The 24,032-nt window shown below is 55.0% G+C and overlaps 1 protein-coding gene across 1 annotated transcript in view; it reads right to left on the reverse strand.

Moving 5' to 3' along the window:
• Positions 1–19,187: 19,187 nt before the first annotated feature.
• The window catches only part of TPCN2 (two pore segment channel 2), a 22,734-nt gene continuing 17,889 nt past the window's right edge, over positions 19,188–24,032 (reverse strand). The window contains exons 19-25 of the mRNA XM_006893385.1: positions 22,382–22,453; positions 21,106–21,179; positions 20,886–20,973; positions 20,611–20,693; positions 20,031–20,112; positions 19,649–19,758; positions 19,188–19,266 (exon numbers count right to left, since the gene is read on the reverse strand). Coding sequence (XP_006893447.1) covers positions 19,188–19,266; positions 19,649–19,758; positions 20,031–20,112; positions 20,611–20,693; positions 20,886–20,973; positions 21,106–21,179; positions 22,382–22,453 — 588 coding nt within the window. The remainder of the gene's footprint in view (positions 19,267–19,648; positions 19,759–20,030; positions 20,113–20,610; positions 20,694–20,885; positions 20,974–21,105; positions 21,180–22,381; positions 22,454–24,032) is intronic.

A 24,032-nucleotide genomic window follows, 5' to 3' on the forward strand; every position in this document is an offset into this window, starting at 1 on the left:
AACCAAGGCGGGTGCGTGAGGGGCTGCAGCAGGAAGAGTTCTCTAAGGATGGTGGCCTAAGGCCCAGGGATGGAGGGAGTGAGGGCCAGGACCTCAGGGCCACTGGCCAAGCAGAGGAGCAAGTCCTGGGCCAGCACAGTAACAGCTCAGATGCCGGTCGTCCTCCACTCCTGCTTACTGGTCTCGTGCCCACCCTGGGCACCAGGGGTGCATGATGACCTTCACGTCTGGTGTCCCACAAACCAGTTAAAATAGTGACAAGAGGTTGGTGACACAGTCTGGGTGACAAGCCCAGGCTTGGGGCTCACAGTCAACTGTGGAGGATGAGACGCCACACAAAGTAAGTTCCCCAGGAAGTCGCTGGTCCACGACAGGGCCCAGGCGCCCGCGCTCCCCAGCCGGGTTCTGGGAGGAGGGTGAGGAGCACAGTGGGATTCCAGGACCCCCATCCCACGTCTGCTTCTGAGGCTCTGCTGCCCCCCGGTGGCGTACCCGGGTACTGCGTGCATCCACGGCACCTTCCCAGGTGAGTCACCTGGCCCTGCTCCTGGCCCCACCTACGGGCACCTTTGTTGCTGACCCTCACCTGTATGCAAATCACGCCTCCACCTTCTTGCCCCCACCCCCAAGCAACGCCTGTAGGAGGAGCTTGTATTGCTGGGGGGGGGGGGACGGGGACGGGCTGCCTGCGTTGGCAAAGGGCCAGCAAGGCCAGATCACAGGGTTCCCCGCAGGGACAAGTGAGGGCCAGGCCTGCTCCTGGCACTAAGTCCATGTCCCTCTTGGTGTGACCTCATGTCGGAGATCTCAGCACCTCCGCTTTCCCCAAGAGGGGTTGGGGGAGTTCAGTAAGGGCTGGGTGAGGGGTCGCACAGTGAGGCTCCCAGCCAGCAGCTCAGCTTCCCCCAGGAGATGCTGGAAACACCAGGCCCGCCCTTCCCGATGACAGTGCTAACAAGGCGGTCAGTGTCCTTATCACCAGGGCAGGCCGGGCACTGGGATGAGGGCTTGCTGCTGCGTGACTCTGTGTTGACCTGCATGACTCTGCATTGACCTGTGTGACCCCACTGGGATGAGGGCTTGCTGCTGCGTGACTCTGTGTTGACCTGCATGACTCTGCATTGACCTGTGTGACCCCGTGTTGACCTGTGTGACCCCATGTTGACCTGTGTGACCCCGTGTTGACCTGCGTGACTCCACGTTGACCTGTGTGGCACCGTGTTGACCTGACTCCACGTTGACCTGTGTGACCCCGTGTTGACCTGACTCCACGTTGACCTGTGTGACCCCGCGTTGACCTGTGTGACCCCCGTTGACCTGTGTGAACCCGCGTTGACCTGACTCCACGTTGACCTGTGTGACCCTGCGTTGACCTGTGTGACCCCCGTTGACCTGTGTGAACCCGCGTTGACCTGTGTGACCCCCGTTGACCTGTGTGACCCCATGTTGACCTGTGTGACCCCACGTTGACCTGTGTGACCCCCCGTTGACGTGACCCCGCATTGACCTGTGTGACCCTGAGTTGACCTGACTCCACGTTGACCTGTGTGACCCCGTGTTGACCTGTGTGACCCCGCGTTGACCTGTGTGACCCCGCGTTGACCTGACTCTCCCCGCAGGCCAGAACTGCCCCAGGGATCCAGGGCCGTCATCATCCGCAGGCCTCTCCCTGATGAACAGCTGGATGGGTTTGAACCGTGCATCTTTGGCTCAACTGTTGTGTCACTGGGGCTGCTGTGCGACGCGTTTTACTTGGTGGTGCGGTGTTTAGGCACTAGCCCTCTAATGTCAAGCCTTAGATCTAAACCCTTAGCTCCGCCCTGGGGGACAGAAGCAGCGTCTGCTTCCGTGAAGATGGCAGCCAGGAAGCCCAGGGCAGCCACCTCTCCTCCAGGGCTGCTGTGAGTCAGAAGGTTCAGGGCACTAGCTGTGTTTTGGGGTGTCTTTTCCATTCCCCACATGCCAGCAACCAAGCCCACCTCCCTTCCCAACCTACCCTATCCCATACACAGGTGGCCGGGGGCAGAGAGAGGTGTCACAGCACAGAGAGGTGCTGGCAGGGCTGAAATCCAGCCAGTGGGATGCCACACCTGCTTGCCACCCTACACCCAGCAGCGAGGGAACCAATCCAGGAACCACGTCAGAGGGCATCCCCTCTGAGTCCCCAAACCAGGACTGAGCCCCACAGTGGCTGGACCACCTCCCACCAGGTGGTAGCACTACAGGCCGCCCCGGGATCCACCTCGTGGCTCCAGCCTGTGAGGTGTCACCCCAGCCTCGCTGCCCCACTGGGCCCCTGCTCCAGCTGCAGGCAGCCCCCGAGGCCACACTTCCACACAAGACCAGAAGAGAGGGGTCCTACCTGGCCCGAAGCCCTCCTGAGATTCCCTGTACGGAAGCCTTCCAGAAGTTTTCACAAAGAAATAGCAGCAACATGGCGTTTTGTTTCTCTCTTTTCGTGAGAACGTCCCCATGTGATCGGCTTCAACTTGCACTTGGTAGTTTGTGATTTGGGGTCCCGTTCGAGCCCAACCCAGAGTCACATCAATGAGCGTGCTGTTTCTGCTGTTTCAAACAGCCCCAACCTATTCTCACTCAGTCCTGGAGGCCGGGCTCCCGGCATAGGCTCGGGGAGAAGCCTCCCTCGTCTGGCCCAGCTCCTGTGGCCTCCGGGGTGACTTGGCTCAGGTCCCATCACTCCAGTCCCCACCTGCATCTTCCCATGTCAGCTATCTCTGTGTGTCCGTCTGTCCCTGCATCTCTTTTCCTTCTTTTATAAGGATACCAGTCACACTGGATTGTTGTGTACCACAGCCTCAGAGGAGACCGGGCACGTTCAGGGCGGCGCGGCCTTACACGTACCAAAGACTCAAAACTGACCCAAAGCTGACCCTCCAGCGGGTTTTCAGAGGCAGTTAATCACACGGAAGGACACTGACCATCCTTCTCCCGCAGAGCGGCTAGTGGCCTCAACCCCTGTGCCTTCAGGGACTGGAGTGCAGCTTCTTGCCAGTAGGTGACCAGAGCTCCATAGAATTAGGACACATTCAACTCCATCCTGGTCGTTGTTACGTACCATAAAGTTGGAACCAGCTCACAGCGGACACCCAGCAAGGCGTCAGAGGCAGTAATTCACATCGAAGGAGCTTGCCCATCTTTCTCCGTGGGGCAGCTGTTGAATCTGAACTGCCCGCCTTTGGCTTGTCAGCGAAATGCCTTACCCACGCCACCTGAGCCCCTGCTCCGTCATTAAAGTTATGTTATTATTACCTGAGGCTTTAATCTGACATCCTTGCTCTTTAGCACGTTAGAGACGTCTTGACAGCGACTTCCCCAGGACAACACGTCCTGATGACTGGGAACCTAATTTTGAAAACTGAAACCTTGACCCCACGGTCTTGCTCACATCCCAGTTTCTCTTCCTGAAGTCCAGCTTCTCACGTGATTTTTTCAGCCTGCTGTTGTCGGGTTGTTGGATCAGAGCCGCCCCGTGGCTGACCCTCCGGTGGGTTTTCAGAGGCCGTAAATGACACAGGAGGAGACGTCCATCCTTCTCCCACGGAGCAGCTGCTGGATCCGAACCACGTGCCTTCGGGATTACGGCACAGCTTCTCGCCACTAGGCCACCAGAACTGACTAGCATCGCTCTCACCACTGATGAGAGCAGAGGGAGCGCTGGCGGCCCCGTGGTAAGCAGTTCGCTCTCAACCCTGATGCACGTGGTTCCAATCAAGCAACCGCTCTGTGGGGGGAAAGGTTCCCAGCTTATTCACAGCCTCTGAACACTCGCTGACTTGGAAGGTTGGCTACGGGTCAGTTCTGATTCAACAGCACACGGTAACAACGACAAACTACAACTAATAAGAACCTCTAGTGGCCGCGTGAGGGAGCAGGCGCGCTGCCAACCCAAAGACACGTGGTTCAAATCCACCCGCTGGCCCAGGGGAGAGCGAGGAGCAGCCCCCTCCCACGTGGTCTGGAGTCGGTTCCTCCCACGTGGGTCACTGACACAATCACCGCGAGTGTTCCTGTGTCTTTAATATTATTCTCATGGATGAATAGTGTTCCCCAAAACACGTGTGTAATGACATGATGTGGAAGCTGGGTAGGTAGTGGTGGCCCAGGAATATGGAAAGCAAATCACGGAAGGATTTAAAAGGGCGGAATGCAAACCCTCCGAGTCCCACGACCGCCCTAAGGTGGTACAAGGAGAGTCCCCCGGGCTGCGGTCTGAAACACATTCTGTGTCACTAGAAATCAGGGGCAGGGAAGCCGGGCAGGAGGGCAGAATGTCAGGACCACCAGGGAAGAGCCGTCAGGAGGCGAGCGGGTCCTCCTGGAAGCTCCTTGGCACCAGGGAGGGTCAGGACGTGGGCAGAGGCTAACAATGCTCAAGAAATCAAGGACGTTCCCCCACAAGCGACAGAGACAGCAGGCCTTCGCCTGGAGGGCCAGCCCACGTGCGGACGTCTAACCTCTACAACTGCAAGAGACCAACTTTCTGTTTAAGTCATTTCCTTGTGGTCCTCGTGTTATGAGGCGATGTGAGACAAGGCTGTCTTCAGCATTCTTTTCTGTTGTCTTTTTTTTTTTTTCAACAACTTCAATTAATGATTTTTTAAATTTTATTATTAATTTCAATGAAAATTTACAGAGACTTTGGATTTCCATTCATTCATTGTTGCACTTTTCTCCCCTCCCAAACCTCCCTCCCTAGTATACTACCCTCTTGGAAAAGTAAAAGAAAAAGTCTTTCATTGTTTTACAAACCCTCCCCCCAGGTCCACTCCACTACGCAGCCTTCACTCTAGACTCCTGTCATGACAAAAATAACCAATCACATATCCCTTTTAAACAGTTTTCTCCCTCATCTGTGTCAATGCAGTATACATTACTGAACCCATCTTTCTCAGTCTCCCCCCAACCCCGAGGTCTGTCCTGTTTTACAACAGTGGCACCATGCAGTATTTGTCCATTTGTAACTGAGATACTTCACTCAGCATAATGTCCTTCAGGGTCACCCATTGCATGAGTTCCTTGTTTTTCAATGCAGCGTAGTATTCCATTGTGTGAATATACCACAGCTTTTCTATCCATTTGTTTGTTGATGGGCACTTAGGTTGTTTCCAACCCCTTGCTATTGTGAACAAAGCCGTGACAAAAATGGGTGTGTATCTGTCTGCTTGGATGTCAGTTATGGTCTCTTTGGAGTATATTCCCAGTAGTGGAATTGCTGGGTCAAATGGTATCTCTATTTGCAACTTTTTGAGAAAGTGCCATACAGCCTTCCACAGTGGTTGCACCATTTTACACTTCCACCAACAGTGAGTAAGGGTTCCAGTTTCTCCACAACCTCGCCAGCATTTGTTGCTTGCTTTTCCATTGTCTTTAAGGTGACTTTTCCTCACACACTCTGGGCCTGTTAGCACAAGGGGCTGTTCCTTGGAGAAGGACTTCATGCTGGGGATAGAAGAGGAGGGAAAATGCAGAGGGTGCTCACCAGACAGATCAACACAGCGACTCAAGAGTAAGCCTGGTGCGCTGCGGTGGTGAGGACCCCGGACCACACAGTGGACTCCACTGTTCACAGGGTGGCTGGGGGTCAGAGACGACCAGGTGGCACCCGCCAACAGCTGTTATTTTCACCACTGTCACTGGTAGGAGGGAGGTTCGGTGGCAAGGAGCTGGGCTGCCCACCCAAAGGCGCACAGTTCAAATATACCAGCTGGTCCTCGGTGGTAAGATCGGCTCTCTCCTCCGGTGCAGTGACAGCCTCTGAAAGCCCGCGGGAGGGTCAGCTCTGGGTCAGGCCTCACCAGATGCAAGTGCCCAAGCCCATCGTGTCAACGGGACCTACTGCCACTGTGTCTGTCATGACTGCTCTTCTTACTACGGAGCTCGGGTGGCTTGTGGCTATCGTTAGCTGCGTGTGAGGACGACTCACGTGACCCTGTGAACAACAGACCGGAGCCCTGTCCTGTCCTGCGCCGTCCTCACAGTCTCCGACACCCCTGAGGCCACTGCTGCAGTCACAGTGTCAGTCCGTCTACTTGAGGGTCTTCCTCGCTTCCAAGCATGATGTCCTTTTCCAAGGAACAGCCTCTCTCAGACAACACGCCCCAAATCTGTGAGCTGACGCCTCGCCGTCCTTGTCTCTGAGGAGCACTCTGGCTGCACTTTCTCCAGGACACGGCTGTTTGTTTTCTGACGGTCGACGGGATATTCAGTGCTCTTCTCCGACCCCACAGCTCAAAGGCGTTCATTCTTCTGCTGTAATCTCCGTTCATTGTCCAACTCTCAGACTTAGCAAGCGATTGAAAAGACCATGGCCTGAATCAGACACACCTTACCCTTCAAACACTGCCAACACATAGGTACATGGTTTGAATCCACCAGCTGCTCCTGAGAGAAAGACAGGCAATCTTCACCCTGAAATTTACAGCCCCGGAAAGCCCGCTGGAGCGTCAGCTATGGGTCACCTCAACTCAGCGGCTCACAACAATAGATTTATTCCTGCCGTCTCTCAAACCCACTACCGTCAAGTGGGAACCAACTCATAGCTGACCCTCCAGGAAGTTTTCTTACTATAAATCACGTGGGATTTATTTCTTTAAAATATTTTTTTTTAAATATTAGGAGAGTTCTGGTGGCCTAGTGGCAAAAAGCTGCACTATAATCCCAGAGGTGCATGGTTCGAATCCACCAGATGCTCTGCTGGAGAAGGAGGGACAATCTCCTCCTGTACCAGTCAGATCCGATTTGATGGTACACACACAAAAATAATAAAATTTAAAATATTGTAAAATATTTAAAAAAAAAATATTGGGAAGTGTCCATCTTTCTCCCATGAAGCTGTTGGTGAGTCTGAACCACCGGAGAGGTGAGCGTTTTGGTTAACAGTGCAACTCCTTACAGACTAGGCCACCAGAGCTCCCGCTCCCATCACCAGTAGGATTATTCCTGTCAATATTCACTGGTATTAAGGCTGCTAGTTTTGTTACCTCTATTCCAACGTCTCTCATTAGTCATAATCATCAGTAGTGTTCCTGTGGTGGTCACTACTGAAGTAATTGTCCTCCTTAGGACGATAAACACCACCACTAGCGTTTCCACTGCTGTCGCCTGTCATATACCGTGACAGGTAATATAGCAACCCTGACTGCTCCCGTTCCTATTGTCGTTAGTGTTATGATGGCTGATATTGTCACCGCCCTCACTGGTACTGTTACAGCCCCCACGGGGACCATCGCTGTATTAAACGGTATATTATCGTTGCCCTTACTGTTAATGTTACAGCCCTCACGGGGACCGTCACTGCATTCGATGGTACTATCGCTGCCCTCACTGGTTGGCATTACTCTCTTTACTGGTGTGATCATGGATCTCATTGGTATTTTTTTGTTCTTGTTCTGTGCCATCAATTTGCCTGCAACTCGTAGCAACCTCATGCACACGAGCTCTGTTAGCTGTCCTCACTGGTCCTCACTGGTCCTCACTGGTCCTCACTGGTTCTCACTGACACCATCATTCCAGGCACTGGGGAGCATTACTGTCCTCACTGTGTCACCACCATGCTCCCGGGATCACCACTGTCCACACCGTGTCCCCACCACACTCCCCAGGATCACCACTGTCCACACCGTGTCCCCACCACACTCCCCAGGATCACCACTGTCCACACTGTGTCCCCACCGTGTCCCCACCACGCTCTCAGGATCACCACTGTTTACACTGTGTCCCCACCTTGTCCCCACCACGTTCCCAGGATCACCACTGTCCTCACTGCCATTATCACTTCACTTATTAGTATTATCACTGGTATTATCACCTTCCTGAGAAGCTCTGGTGGCCTAGTGGTAAGAAACAGTGTTGCAATCCCGAAGGCACACAGTTCAAATCCATCAGCTTCTCCAAAGGAAAAGGGTGGGCAGCCTCCTCCCCTACGATTAACTGCCTCTGAAAACCCACTCGAGAGTCAGCTATGAGTTGGTTCCCATTCAACGGTACACAACAATTATCCCTTTTCAGCCTGGTATTACCACAAACCACCTATTTTTGCCACTTTCACTGTATTATTACTGTCCTCCTGGTGGTAAGAACATGCACTGCAATCCCCAAGGAACACGGTTCGAATCCACCAGGTGCTCCGTGGGAGAAGGATGGGCAGTCTCCTCCCATGTGATTAACTGCCTCTGAAAACCCGCTGGAGGGTCAGCTATTCATGGGTTCCTACTCAACAGTACACAGCAACATCAGTGGTTGTTTTCTCCCCCCTCATTGGTATTAATAAAGGCAGCAGTAATACTACCGCCTTCAGGGGGATGAGGGAGCCCTAGTGGGCTAGTGGAGAAGACGCTGCACTGCCCACCCAAAGGGATGCAGTTCAAATCCACCAGCAATTCCGCAGGGAGGGATGGGTAGTCTCCTGCACATCACTCCCCTCCTGACCCCAGGCCTGCCCTCCCTGAAGTGACCCCCGCACCCCCCCTTCAGTGCCCTCCTCTCCACACTGGCTGTCTGCTGGTTACAGTCCCTGGAAGGTGACCTGGCTGGGTCCTCCTGTGCTCACTGCTCCTCCCAGCACCGCAAGTGCTTTCACACCCCCAGTTTGTGATGAATGACAGGAGGAGAGGGTCCCAGGGCTCCTGTGGGCGGCACTCACCCACTGGGATTTAAAAAAAAAAGCCACAACCTGCCAGGACCACGAGGGCAGGCCTGGCTCACCTGGCCGACAGGTGTCTGAGGGCCCAGGCTGGGCGGGATTGGCCAGGCCCTGCCGCAGGTGCAGGCCCGCCCAGCAGCCTCTGATTCAATTGCCACATCTTGGGTCCCTGAAATCCGATTCGAGGGGCGCCTGGCAGAAGGCAGCGTGCCCCAGCCGTCTGCTGGCCACTTTGATGTGGGGCGTCATCTGGGCCCACACGCCTTCTTTCACTTTTCAGAGCAGTGCGGTGAGCCCACATGCCAATCTCTTTCCTAAGCCAGGGATTGTTCCAGCCTTTCCTGAGAACCTCCAATTACCTGGGGGCCAGGAGCCCCACACCAGGCTGTCTGAAGAAGAGAGCGCTCTTTCCCACCGTTCTGAGCGCAGAGACCACATGAAAGGGACCGGTCACTGCCTCAGATCCGAAGCCCCAGCGACAGACTGAGCCCAGGGCCTGGATGCTGTCCAGCCGCTGGAGCCAGGGACAGCCGGGGGAGGGCACTGTCCACTCCTGCCAGCACCCCTGGACCTGAGGCCAACTCACCCGGCAGCCACCACCTTCCCAGTTCTCTCTGAGGAACTCCCTGAACCCCAGGCAGGAGCCTCCACCCACGCGAGGTCCAGCAGGCCCTTCTCCCTCCTCACTCCTTCCCGGACCTTCCACCCCACTCGCTCCCCCAGGAGAAACCACAGCAAAGGGCTCCTGGCCTCTTTGCCCCCGGGTCTGGGAAGAACAGTGCTCCCAAATCCACGTACCCCAAAACCTGTGAGTGTGACTTTAAATGGAAACAGGGTCTGTCTAGACATCGTCCATTCAGGAGCAGGATGGTCCCAAATCCAGGATGGTCCGTGTCCCTGTAAGAAGAGGCAGCACAGTGGGACACGCAGATGGGCACAAGGGAGGGGTGGCCCGTGGTGATGGAGGCAGGGGCTGTGGTCAGGCAGCCAAGCCCGGGGTGGGGGGAGCCTCGAGAGGCTAGAAGGACCCCAGAGCCTTCACAGGCTCCAACCCTGCCACACCTTCAGGCCGGACGTCTAACAAGACGGTGAGGGAATGCTGTGGGTATGTGCCGTCGAGTGGAGTATGCCCCACGGTAACCCTTCAAACAACAGACCTGACCCGACCTGTCCTGCGTCACCGTCATCTCTGACACACGTGAGCCCATTGCTGCAGTCACTGTGTCAACCCATCTCATCGAGGGCCTCCCCCTCTTCTGCTGATCTTTCCAAGAATGGCCCCCTCCAACAACATGACCAAAGTGAGCGAGCTGAAGCTTCGTCACCCTTCTTCAAGGAACACCCTGACTGCACTTTCTCCGTGACACATCTGTTTGGTTTTTTGGCTGTCCATGGAATACTCAGTTCTCTCCTCTAACAGCACAACTCAAAGTCATTGAATCTTCTTCTGTCATCTTCATTCACTGTCCACCTCTCAGATCCAGAGAGCGTGACTGAAGCGTGCATTGTTTCACAGCCCCTGTTGTGGGGCAGTTTGTTACAGCAGCTCCTCGGAGTGCGTCCACCCTACAACTGTCCCTCCTTTGACAGCACAGTGTCTTGACAGCTGTTTACAATCCACATAAACTGCTGTGTCGTGACCACCACGACCTGGAGGACGGATCTCTCAGAGCAATCACCCCAGCGAGACCTAAAGGGGAGTGTTTGCCCAAAGCAAAGTTAAGAGTCTAGTAGGGGACAGGAACATGGGAGAGTGGAGGGGCCAGGAGGAAACGGGGACAGTGTAACACACCAAGTGGTGTCCAGACCCCCCAACCCAGGTCACATGATCATCTGTGCAAAAACTGGTGAATGGGAAATACACTTGCTCTGTGACCTGTCACCCAGTGCACAGCGTTGTTGTTGTTGTGTACTGCTGAGTCAGAACCGACCCGTTGCTGACCCTCCAGCGGGTTCGCAGAGGCAGTTATGAATGGGAGGAGACTGCCCATCCTTTTTCCAGCTGGTGGCCTCGAACCACATGCCTTTGGGATCGCAGCACAGGTTCTTGCCACTAGGCTCCCAAAACTCCCTAAGCCACAATACGACATCATTTTTTAAAAAAACAAAGTTGTTGATGGACATTCCTCTCCTCTCATCGTCTTCCTCGATTATGGGCCCATGTGATGTCTGGACATAGGCATGTTGGTGTGAGGCTGATAACCCTGAGTTCAGGGGTTTGAGCCCCCCCAGCCCTCCCCTGGAGAAGGATGGCCGTCTGCTCCCGTGAAGACCTTCAGCCTCCGAGGTCTAGACAGCAGCTGGGCTCTGTCCTGCACGGCTGTGAGGATCAAGGTCAACATGATGGCAGTGGGTGCTGGGTACAAAGCTCTACGCCACCAGCGCTTCCCAAATGATACACACCGCGAGTCCCACCCCACTCAAGGGCCCACCTGCCCCACAGAAAAGCCCCCATCAGCCACTGCCCCACCTCCCCAGAGGGGACCCATCTCCTGGGTTCTGGGCTGGTCTCTCCCTTTTCTTTATTAAAAGCAGTTCACATTTGTTGTCATTTTGGGAACACACACCCCTCAACAGCTGGTGCAAGCATCTTCCGGTGACATCACCATGCTCGTTATGCCAGGTCACCCTCTACCCTCTTTTCCAGCGTTGGTGCCCACTGTTGGCAAAGACGGAGCTTCCTGTCCAAACTTGCAGGCTGCTGTCGTCCACTTATCCCCAGAGAGACAGCTTCTCCCCCCCCCCAATACAAATGTTTATTCTTTTGACAGTATATAGTGTATTCAATATTCTTCTCTAACACAAAAATTCAAAGGTGTGGATTCTTTGATATTTCTCATTCATTATCTAACATTCACATGCACATGAAGCAAATGAAAATGCCATGGTTTGGAACAGGTGTATCTTAGTCTTTAAATTTCTCTACAACTTAAGACAATACATTCACTCATTGTAATATATTTGATTTCTTTTTTTTAAATTTGTTATTAATATCAATGAACATTTACAGAGACTTTGGATTTCCATTCATTCATTGTTGCACGAGAGACGGCTCCCTGAGCTTGAGTTTTGTTCTTTTCTGGAAGCTCTGGTGGTGCAGCCCATAGCCTGTGCCTCCGGCCCAAAGGCAGTGCCTTTCCGGGGTTTCAAGTCCACCAGCGTCTCTGAGGGAGGAAGGTGGACAACCCCTCCTGTATGATTGACAGCCTCAAACCCACTGGAGGGTCAGCTATGAGTCAGTTCCAACTCAAAGGCAATGACATTCGTTTATTTACTTTTTAAAGCAAGGTTCTGCGGATGTTAAGCATTATCTGAAGAGGAGCATGGCATTAGAATTGGAGGAATATTTGTGTGTGAAGCAGTTGGATTTTGGAAGGTGGGTTCTTGTTTTGGTTGAGGGTCGGGGGTGGACGGTTTGGTTGTTTTTATTTCGTTCACAACCATATGGGAGCTGATTGGATTTGCCAGATTCGAGCTGTGGGCTGGGAGCCTCTTGTTTAGAGCCAACGAGGGCCTGGTGGAGGGCCTAGGGTGTTGTGTTTGAATGAACATTGTTCTAAGTGGTACAGCACTGGTCTGTCAAGTCCCTCTACTGGGATAACTTGGGAACGCTGTGGTACTGAACACTGTGCCACTGGTGTGTCAAATGCCAAAATGGTTACTCATGGGGGACAGTATTTGGTGGAGTTCCCAGATTAAGACAGGCTTGGAAGCAGAAGTGGCATCCACTTCCTAAATAACCTGCCTCTGGAAACCCTATGAACTTAGAGAAACGACAATAGTTACAGAATACGGTTCACGTCTTTTGTTCACAGGGTCTCTATGAGTCATGCTCAACTCGAGGGTACTTAACAAGAAACAATGCAAACAATACCAATTTGTTTGCAGAAAGGGAAGACTACTTGAAGCACTTGTTGAAGACGATAAAAACTACAACTTTCAATAAGGATTATATGTCACCATCAAGAAAACAAATTTCCTCACCACTGGACCAACAGGCAACAGATAGTGAAAAAAAATATTGAAGTTGTCAAAGACTTGATTTTACTTGAATCAACAATCAACACTCAGCAGTCAGGAAATCAAGAGGTGCTTCGTTGGGAGAATTTGCTGTCAAGGGCTTCTCCAAAGTGCTAAAGAGCAAGGATGTCAATTTAAAGACTAAGGTGCACCTGATCCAAGCCGCGGTGTTTTCTACTGTTTCTTCTGCAGCGGAAAGTGGGACCATGAATAAGAAGATTGAAGAATTGATGCCTGTGGATTGTGGTGTTGGCGAATATGGAATGAACTGCCTGGACACATCTTGGAGAAGTGGGGACAGGGTGCCCCTTAACAGCAAGGACTGTGAAGTTTCTCACATACTTCGAGTGTGTATGTTATCAGGAGCCATTGTGCTGGGAAAGGTGGTGATCGGAGAGGGAGGAAGACTATCAACACGACGGATCGACACAGTGCCTGTAACAACGGAGGTGAGCGTGGTGAGGACTGCGATGGTGCAGGACACAGCAAACCTCTGGCTTGTGGGTGGCTTTGAGGCGTGGCCAACTCACAGGACATGGTAACTGTATCCGTGTATGTCCCACCGTGTACGTCACTGAGGTCGAGTCCAGCTTTTGCTCCAGTTGGCAAAGCTCCTGCAAACATCTGCTACACGCCTCCTGTCCACCACACGGGGCAGGGGTGAGCAGCGGCCTGAGTCACTAACACCGGGGTGTGTCATCATGTCCGGGTGCTGGTGTAACAGGCCTGGGGTTCAAGGATGGGAATCTGTCACCTCACACTTGTGTAGCTTCATGTCCACGTGGTGGGCTCCCAGGGAGGGTCCTTGCCCGTGGGAGGCTTCAGGAGCTCCTCGTGGCCTGTCTCCTCCGTGGCCACTCTGCTCTGAGGTCACTGCGAGGAAGGCCCTTCCTGAAATGGACCCAGTGCTGCAATAACGCTTGAACTTGCAGAACTGATGAAGACAGTGTGGCCTGGTGTTCACGTCTGTGAACTGTAACTGACTCGATGGCACCTAACGACAAAACAAACAGCTTAGAGGAGAAAGGGGCACTGGTCACACTGTGGGTTAAGCGTTGGGCTGCAGAGCACAAGGTCCAGGGTGTGAACCCACCAGTCACTTGGAGGAAGGAAAATACGGTGGTGGGAGGAGCCACTCAGAATCCCTGCGGGGCCGTTTATTCTGTCCTGCGGGATCAACAGGAAGTGATTCCGTGGCAGTAGCCTCTGCCTGGACAAAATCAAGGTCAGGACCCAGCCTATGCCCCCGCACTGCGGTCAAGTCCGAGCCAGCACAGAGCTCTGCGTTCTGAAGGTGTTAACATTGCAGAGATTTCCCATCTTCCCCCTGGGGAGCCACTGGCCGATTTGAACCCCCAGTGAGGTGTGGCCGCTAGCCCAGCAGTGCACCTCCTTCCTATCCAGCTCGGCTGGTATGTCCCAGTTTACGTAAGAAAACTCTTCCCAAACAGAGCCACAGGCACAGGGATGAGGTGAGGGCATCGGCACGTGGAGGGCAGACACACACAATTCAGTGCCTAATTCCTCCGCCACTTTTCTAAATCATGGTGAGTTATTTTCTAAAGCAATTGTGTTAATCCATTTTTTCCCCACAGAAAAAGCTCCATCCGTTCCCATCATCAGCCGGCAATCCAACGATAGTGCAACGTCCTGCAGTGTTGCAGACCGAGGGTCCCAAAGAATGAAATAATTTTATGATTATTAATAATGAGACAAACAGCCAGGAATGAGATAGAGCAGAGAGCATAAAACAGGGAGCCAGCAGTTCTTGACTGAAGACCCCAAGTCATGTTTCTCTGTGTATTTATTGATAATCTGGGGAAGCAAATAACAAAAGGAATTCCTTGTAAATGAAGGCTCTGTTTTTCTCTATTGTCAGCCTAATGCTCTAGCTCAGGAAGTATTTCCCAGGAAGTAACACTCTGTAGGGGGGCCCTAACTGTCTCCCGTCTGCAGGGAACAAACAGGTTATTTTCTGGGATCTGCCACAAGAGAAATCCTAACTTATAATGCTGTAATTCCTTCAATTCCTGAGCAAGGATTTTCATATAATATAAAGTTTGGCTTCCCATACTGCAGATTGACCATACTTTGCATGACCCTGCGGACAGCAGACTCGGGAAGCAGAGGCTGAGAGGGAGGCCTTCGATGACACGGGCTGACACTGGGCTCCAGAGCAGGAAGGGCCATGGGGACGGTACTGGCCAGGCCGGGGCTCGTTCCCTCGTGCACAGGGCCAGCGCCCAGCAGTGATGGAGGAGGCTGTCTTTGGGGCACTTTGGGTGGTGGTTTTTCTGTGAAAAGCCAGTTGTTCTTTCCTGCTGTGTCTGCCTCTTTCTCACCTTTTCACAAGAGGTCTTTGTGGGTTCTCACTGCAAGTTCTCAATTTTGTGTCAGTGTCCATGGCCAGGCTACTGAGAGTAGCTTTCTTTATGGTGTCTTTTACAGGAAAAAACCCAAACCCGAGTGGAATGGCCGCTTTCCAGCCGAGTGCCGCTCTCAGCGACCAACTGAGTGCACAGCAGCACTGACCCCCCAGGGCTTCCAGGACACTTCGGGGATTCAAACCTCTCTCCCCTTGTGGTCAGAGGGTGAGCACGTTTGCACCACCTGCGTGTTGCTCACGGAAAGCATTCTTCGTGTTCGTGAGCTGATACCTTCATTTAGCAGCTGTCATTTCTGCTCTGTAGACATCAGTCTCCAGTCCAGCTGGGCTCCACTCGTTTGGCTGAGCCAATGACACTGCTCTTCCTGCCCAATCAACGTCAATGTCAATCCTGGTGCCTCACGTGTGCAGAGCAGAAGTTCCCCAGGGGTTTTCCGCTGTCTCCAGAGGCCGCCTGGGTCCAGTGCTTCACTATCCACACCATCCTGGAGCCCGGCACTGTCCACACCGGCAGAATCGCCAGCACTGCCCCCCTCCTGGCCCGTCTGCTGCCCACACGCCATCAGCCCTGTCTCAGCCTTGCACCTCTGTGGGCTGCCCAGGGTTCAGCCGTCAGCTCCCCGCTGCACCATCTTTACCGCAAGCCAGGGTCCTGGTGCAAAGTCCCCAGACTCGCTCTCCTACAGACAGGCTCAGCTCCTCGCTCTGCACCTACCCATAAACCTCACACAACTCAGCCTTTCTAGTTTTGTGATTAAAAAACCCTGAACAGGTGCGATATTTAGCGTAAGAAACATGGGTTAATGTGGGAATGCCAAATTAACCACCCTTTAAAGGATTTCCTATGCCCTGTCAACTCTTTCTACCCTCGAAGACAAGAAAGGTCTCTGCAGTAAATACAAGTCTAAGATGACCCCTCTGACTTGAACTGTGAAGCTCGTTCCTGGGATGGGGGTGGAACCTGTGGCTGTGACCAGACAGGCATTTCCAGGACCAGGCTGTCTACGGCATCAAGGGAATGAGGAGGATGGATGAGGAAAAGGTGGACAGAGGAATGGACGGGCAGGCAGACGGAAGGATGATGATGGGTGGAATGTTGACTAGACAGGTAGGTAGGTAGATAGATGAGGGAATGAAAGAAGGGTGAGGAGACGGCTGGATGAGCGGGTGGGTGGATGCAGCAGGTGGGAAGATGATGGTGAGCAGAGATGGATGGATGGATGGACAGCTGGACGGACGGATGGTTGGATGGAGGATGGCTGGATGGATGAGTGGGTGGATGGATGATGGATGGATGGATGATGTTTCAAAATCAACACACTTGTTTCCATTGGGAAAGTCTGCTGTCAGAGACCTCTCTAAACTGGTAAAGAGCAACGATGTCAGTCTGGAGACTAAGGTGCACCTGATCCAGGCCATGGTCTTCACAATTACTTGCTATGCATCTGAAAAAATGGACAATGACTAGGGATGATAGAAGGAGTGTTGATGCCTTTGAGCTGTGGTATTGGAGAAAGAGTATTGAATATACCATGGACTGCTAGGAAAACAAAGAGGTTCGTCTTGGAAAGGTGAAACCAGGCTGCTTCTTGGAGGCCAGACAGGACAGTGGTGGTTTGTTGCACAGTGGGTTAGAGATAGATGGATGGATGGATGGATGGATGGATGGATGGATGGATGGATGATGGACGGATGGATGGATGGATGATGGATGATGGGATGGATGATGGGTGGATGGACGGATGGATGGAGGCTAGATGGAGGGATGGATGGATGATGGACGGATGGATGGAGGCTAGATGGAGGGATGGAGGATAGATGGATGGGTGGATGGATGGGTGGATGGATGGATGGATGATGGATGGAGGGATGGATGATGAGGGGACCGAAGATGGACGGTGGGTGGGTGAGTAGATGGATGGAAGAAAGGGTTATGGGAAGTTCAGTTAGAAGCGCTTTCCCAGAGCACTGCTTGACCATAGGTGGAGACACTTGACTACAGGCCCCAGGAGGCACCACCTTCATCAAGTGCTGCGTGAACTCCAGGAACGGGACAAACAGGACCTATCACCTGATGGGACACTGTGTCACTTCTGGGCCAGTCCTGGCTCCTTGCCCCATGTCCCATGGCTCCAGCTCTCCCTGACCCCTTAGGACCTGCAGTACCAGTACCAGGGTGTTAACAGGGACCATGTAGAGACCCTATCCAGTCCCCTCCCTGTGCCCAACCAGGACCTGACACAGCTACAGGCCAAAGGGTGACAGGTGCTGATGACCACTGTAGGACACAGAGCACTTGGCACTTCAGGAGTTTACTGGAGACACGAGCATATGCCCTTTGCTAGGTGGGTCTTCTGAGCGGGCCACCCATGTCCCACAGTGCATGGAGTAGGTTGGGGCTGGGGGACAGAGGAACCTGCTGTCCCATCCCCACCCCTCTCCCTACCCCACCGCTGCACACCCTGCCCCTCCCTGGGCACTCACTTTCATAATCCCCTCCTCCCCAGTACAGTTCACCAGAGTTGACTCCTGGGAATGTCTCGGTGAAATCTAGACGCTTCCATCATTCAACCTCATACATACTCAGGGCAGGGTCCACTCCAGCCCAGCAGGCCAGCCTCAGGGTGCGAGGGCTCTGAGAGGTACCTACCAGAGTTGGGGCTTCGGTAAGGTAGAGCTGGTATCAGTGTTTGGAGGCCTCAAGTCAGGGCTTCAAATGCCCGCCCACCACCACAACCCAGGACAAAAGGTGTGGCGTGGGCACGGCCAGGCCACCACTCACAGTGGTTCCCTCACCCTGTGTGCATGTGACCGGGGTGGACTGGGCGCCTGTTGTGGGACAGAGGCTGGGGCTGTCACAACCCTGGGTCCTCAACGGGGGGGTGTCAGGTGAGTGCACAGGCCTGTGTCACAGCTGGTGAAGCAGGGAGGCGCAGGGCATAGGGACCGTCAGGTTTCCAGGGTGCCTCAAATCCCATCCTACAGGCGGGCGTCACTCCTGCTCCTGAGGGGAATTCTACTCCCTTCTCTACAGGAGGACCTCTTGCTGGAAAGTTCCCCACCCATTGAGGGGGTCCTCACTGCCTGGGGGACGGGCTTCCCATTCATTGCAGTGAATCTCCACTCCCTGTGGGGAGCAACAGTCACGTCACCCCCTCTGCTCCGGAGAGGACTCCCACTCTCTTCGCAGGGGAACCACTTCCTGGGGTGGGTGGTAGGTCTTCAAGGAGAACAGCACGCACGCCAATTCCGCAGCCACTGCCCGCGGCAGACATCACTAGCTGATTCTGGAGTTCTTTCCCAGGGGATTCCCATCCTTCTCAATAGAGCCCTCCAGGGACCATGAGCCAGCCGGGCAGGACTGAGGGTGGACCGAGCAAAAACGGTCATTCACTGCTCACCCCCGTCCTCTGCCACAGCCCGAGGACCCACAGGGCAGGAGCCACCACCGTTCGCTGGCACGGGCCTCTGCGTATCTTACAGGACGGCAGCCCGTGCCAGGCACCTCTGCGCAGGGAGCAACCTAAGCCACCTGACACGGCATCACGGTGAGAGGAGAGGTGGGGCCAGGCAGGCTGGCACCCGAGTCCTGGGAGTGAAGCCCTCAGCCTAGAAAGAAGGACCCGGTCATACACACAGGACATCAGACTCGACACTCAAAAGTTCTCTTCATATAAAACCCCCAGGACTCCAGGCTGGACACCATGGGCATCTGTGGTAACTCTGACCTGGACAGGGCAGACTTTGCCCCCGAGAGCCCCAACAGAGAAGGCACCACATGCTTCTCGGGTCCAGGGGCCTTGCTTCCTGCCTGTGTGGGTGTCCACGAAGTCCCCTGGGGTCAGGCCAGTCGGGTGCTGCATGAGCGAGTGACAGAGGCGAGTGCTGGGCGGGCGTGCGTAAGTGGACACGTTCGGCATCCTCCCTGGGGACGCAGAGAAGCGGTGGGCGGCGCTCAGCCCCGTCCAGGCTCAGGCTCCGCGTCCCTCCGAGGACGCATGGCTCCCTCCATGTGTCCGGAGGTCTCCTTGCAGCCCAGCCTGGCCCTCAGCCTCGTCCATGCTGGCGTCATCCCCGAGACCAGCTGTCCAAAGTGCTGCCGGCAGACGTCCCTGTATGTCACCTACAGATGTCCAGGTGGGGGTGACGCCGAAGCTTCTCCAGCAGGTCCTCCTCCACGGGCTCCTCCAGGACATCCCTGAGGTAGGAGGTGGAAACTGTCACCACCAGGAGTTCCTCCTGGGCCAAGCCGGGACACCCTTCACCACGAGGATGTCCCCAGGGCTAAGAGCTGGTGCCCACATGGTCAGCAGGATGGCACAGCTTTGATGTCACAAGACCCTCCTGAAGGCCAAGGACGCCCACGCAGCGTGTGCAGAGAAGTCCAGTGGCCAGCAGCTCTCCCGTCCTCACAAACGGACCGAGAAGAGGGGCATCATGGGAGTGAGTAGAAGCGGAGTGACGCCTGGAGGGGGCCCTGACCTGCTTCCTTTAGCCCTAGCCACGTGGTGTGGACAGAGCACGGACCCTGCAGGAGCCCGCCCACCACCGGCCCTGCCCACCCCGCCCTGTCCAGGCACCTGAACATGAGCTCCACTGTGGAGTGGTAGGAGGGGGTGTGGGCGAAGGCCCCCGGCCCCTCAGGGGGTTGATGCCGGAGGTCACGGCGGTCCCACTTGTGGATGAAGTTCTGGGGTGTGGGGGAAAGGGGAATGGCTGGTGAGAAAGAAGCACAGGCCTGCCCCACCCCAGCACCGTGGACTCCCTGGTGGGGCTGGGCGGCCCAGAGGCTGGACAGCAAGAGTGGGCTGGTCCGAAGCTTTCTCCACTGCCCAAGTGCTGACATTTGGAGGGCCAAGTGTCAGGCGTGTCTGTGGGGCCCTGGGTAAGGGGAGGACCCCTCCGTAAGAGCTGGGTGCCTGGGACCAACACCCTCACCAAGCCCTGCAGGGGTCCCCATACCTCCAGAATCAGAGCCAAGAACAGGTTGACCCAGATGACAGACGACACCAGCCACCAGGACACAAAATAGAGCTTGGACCACCTGAGGGAGTTGGGGTGCAGCTCAGGTGAGCAGAGCGGCCAGCAGATCCTGGAGGTGCAGATCGGAGCACCGGGAGGACAGGCCAGCGGTGCCGGCAGCTAGAAGGCCCAGGCGGGGTATGGAGGTTGTGCCCCAGGCTCCCCCTGCAGACAGCACCCCAATTCCCACCATGAGGGCCCCATACAGAGACTGTCCACCAGACTCCCTGTGCAGAGAGCACCCCAACTAACCACCATGGGGGCCCAACGCAAACAGCACGCCAATTCCCAACATGGGGGCCCCAGGTAGGGACTCTGTCCACCAGGCTCCCCATGGTGAAAGCACCCACTTCCCACCATGGGGGCCCCGTGCAGGGGTCCAGACACTGCTCATCACTGGGCAGACATCACCCCAATTCCCACCCCAAGGGCTCTGTGAAGAGACAGGGATGTTGCCCATCAGGCTCTCCTTCCAGACTTCCCAGCCTGACCTGAGAGGTTCGGTGGGAGGCGGACTTACGGGCCGGAGTAGCGCCGGTATGCGTCCATGAACACCTGCCAATTGTTGACCACCATCACGTTCCAGAGGGTGACCAGGGCGGCCTGGGGGAGGGGCAGAGGGTGACCAGGGCGGCCTAGGGGAGGGTGACCAGGGTCACCTGGGGAGAGGTGGTGAGAGTTCCGGGGGAGGGGGGGCAGTGGGAATGAGGGGGTTATGGGGGAGGGGATGGTAGGGTCCAGGGAGAGCAGGCAGGGGGCCGATGGGTGCACAGAGACCCCTGGAGAAGCGCCCACCGCAAAGTCATCGAAGTTGTTGGGCCAGTACTCCAGCTGCTCGAAGGTCCCGCAGGACTCGGAAGTGGTGTTGTTGGTGGCCATCGCACTGAGAGGACAGGGCGCTGGTCACTCACTGGGGGTCCTGGACACCTCGCCTCAGCACAGGCTCAGGAGCGGGCCCCGCCCCCAAAGCCGGTCCCCCCTCCTCCCCTCTCCTCCTGCCCTCAGAGCCGCTCACCTGCTGTTTGTAGGCACCACTATGGCGCCCTGGAAGAGGTTGATCCCAACGATGGCGAAGATGTAGTACACCACCTGCACAGGGAGCCCGGTCAGCACGCAGGCTCCTCAGTCCCCACAGCAGTGACACCAGGTGGACCCAGCAGTCACTGCTGAAGGGACGGGTCAGTCGCCCCCCAACCCCATACAACACCCCACAGTCACTGGGACACGGGGTACACACGCTGCCCGGCACCCCCTGGCCATGCAAGCACACCGACTCCTCAGGCGGTCACCCGAGGACTCTGTCCTCAGCCCTGGATGGACGCCGACCCCGGGGAGGGGCTGTGCATGCCCTCGATGTCCACCAGACAGCATTCGGGACACTGAGCCCAGACCCCAGGGCATGTGGCTGGGGGGCCTTCTTCCCCCGACTGGTCTATGTCCCCATGGTCCTCACAAAGGACAGGACGGACCTCAGAGCCGGGCACAGCAGGCATCTCACCCCTCACCACCTGCCCCTCCAGCCCCTACATCCCCACCCGAGGCAGAGTCGGCCCAGCATCACCCCAAAACCCCAGATGAGGGGAAAGTCTGCAGGAATATCACCCCAAAAACCCAAAGATGAGGGGCTGAATCTTCAGAAACGCTATCAGCAAAACCCCCAGATAAGGGAAAGTGTCAGCAGGAACGTCACCCCAACAATCCAGCTGAGTTGCAGAGTCTGGACAATATCACCCCAAAACTCCAGCTGAGGTTCGAAGCCTGCAGGACTGTCACCCAAAAGGGGGGGACAGTACCTGTAGGAATGTCACTGCAGAAGGCCAGCTGAGAGGCAGAGCCTGCAGGAACGCTATCACGATAAACCCCTGGGAAGGGACAGGAAGGGCGCCCCCAAACCCTCGCTGAGGGGTGGCGTCTGCAGTACCACCACCACAAACCCCCTCAGATGAGGGACAATGTCTGGGAACATCACCACAAACCCCCTCAACTGAGGGGCAGAAGGTAACCCCAAAACCCCCAGATGAGGAGAGTGTCCGCAGAACCATCACCCAAAGATGAGGGGCAAAGCCTGGGGTCCCTGGAGGCTGATGGCCAGTACCTCACAAATGTCCCCACACCAGTGTCTCCACAGGCCCAGGAGGAGGGACACTGGTCAGTACTTGCAGGGTCAGGCTGTCCCCAGAAACCCCACCAGAGGCCAGCCTCTCCGCGGGTCCACACAGCGAGGGTCTGCCCCTGCAGTGACACCGTCCCCTCCCACCACCACCCGGGGGTCCACACCACAGGGCGCTCACCACCAGGATGCCAGCGAAGGCCCGCATGTTCCTGATCAGGTCCAGGAGCGTGTTAGCCACCACAGACATCATCTGAGGACACAGGACAGCTCTGACTTCAGCCCTCAGGGACCCTGGACCAGGGTAGGGAGGGGGTGGGGGCTCCAAGATCTTGGAGGGTCACAGCCAACCCACACATCAGTGCTGCATATGCTCACCCACGCCCTACACCTGCGTGTGCTCACCTGTAACCTGCGCCTGGACACACGCTCCCCCACAGCCCACACCTGCTCAAACACTCACACCCATGCGTGTGCTCACCTGTAACCTGCACCTGGACATACACTCACCCACAGCCCACAGCTGCTCAAACACCCACACCCGTGCGTGTGCTCACCTGTAACCTGCACACTTGTCTACCCTCCCACTTGTATGTACATCTAAAAACCCATATATGTCACACACCTATACATACGGCCACACAGTCACCTACACTACATACCTGTACACACGTCTACACAATCTGTGTCCTCTACCTGTATGTATATACTGCACACACCTCTGTACCACACATCTGTATGCCTACATCCACAAAAACACATCATACACCTGTACACTCACTTATACCATACCTGTGCACACACCGTGGTATGCACACACCTACACAAACACACCTGCACACTCATCTACACCAGGCCTGTACACGCATTTGTCTGTACACAGCTATACCATACACCTGCACACTCATCTATACCATACCTGTACACACACACTTGGATGCACACATCTACACCTGTAAATACATCTATATGAACACATCTATACCATATACCTGTACACTCACATCTGTATGCACATTTAGACTACATTTATACCTGTATACCACACCTGTACACATACGTGTATACACACAGCTACACCATATCCCTGTACACACACGTATGTACATATATACACCATACACCTGGATACATGCACACACTTGTATACACACTTCTACAAACACACCACACCCTGGTACACTCACCTATACCACACCTGTACACATCCCCTTGCATCTATACACACATTTCTATGCACTCATGTCTCTGCAGCCACCTGCATAGACATCCACACACCTATCCACACTGGCACGTGCTTGTACTGACAAGCACGCGTACCTGCACACACCTGCACACACCTGTACACACTAGCATGCACGTGCCCTGTTCACAGTCACACATCTGTATGGAAACCTCTAGACTTCTCTCCTGCCGTCTCCATAACCTGCGCATCTCCATAAACACAGGTCAGGAGGCCCATGCACCTGGATACTCACAGACCTACACACATACCACGCACCTCCACATGCTTCCGTCAAGCCACAACCCTTCCCTAACACCCGGTGCACACCCATGTGTGTACACAGGCCCACATGCCATCCTCATCCCCAAACACCTGCACACACACCCATTCACACCCACTCACCACTGCACCCATGTGCACATCCCCCCCAGATACCATATACCTACAGTACCCTCTGACGTGCACCCCTACACCCATCTCCATCCACATCCACGGGCACAACCACCCACCCCAGTGCACACCCATCACCACCACCGCACACGCCTGCATTACACCAAGTGCACACCCATCACCACCACCGCACACGCCTGCATTACACCAAGTGCAC

This window comes from Elephantulus edwardii, unplaced genomic scaffold, assembly GCF_000299155.1.
Source record: "Elephantulus edwardii isolate Elephantulus edwardi_28Jun2011 unplaced genomic scaffold, EleEdw1.0 scaffold00126, whole genome shotgun sequence".
Classification (NCBI taxonomy): domain Eukaryota; kingdom Metazoa; phylum Chordata; class Mammalia; order Macroscelidea; family Macroscelididae; genus Elephantulus; species Elephantulus edwardii.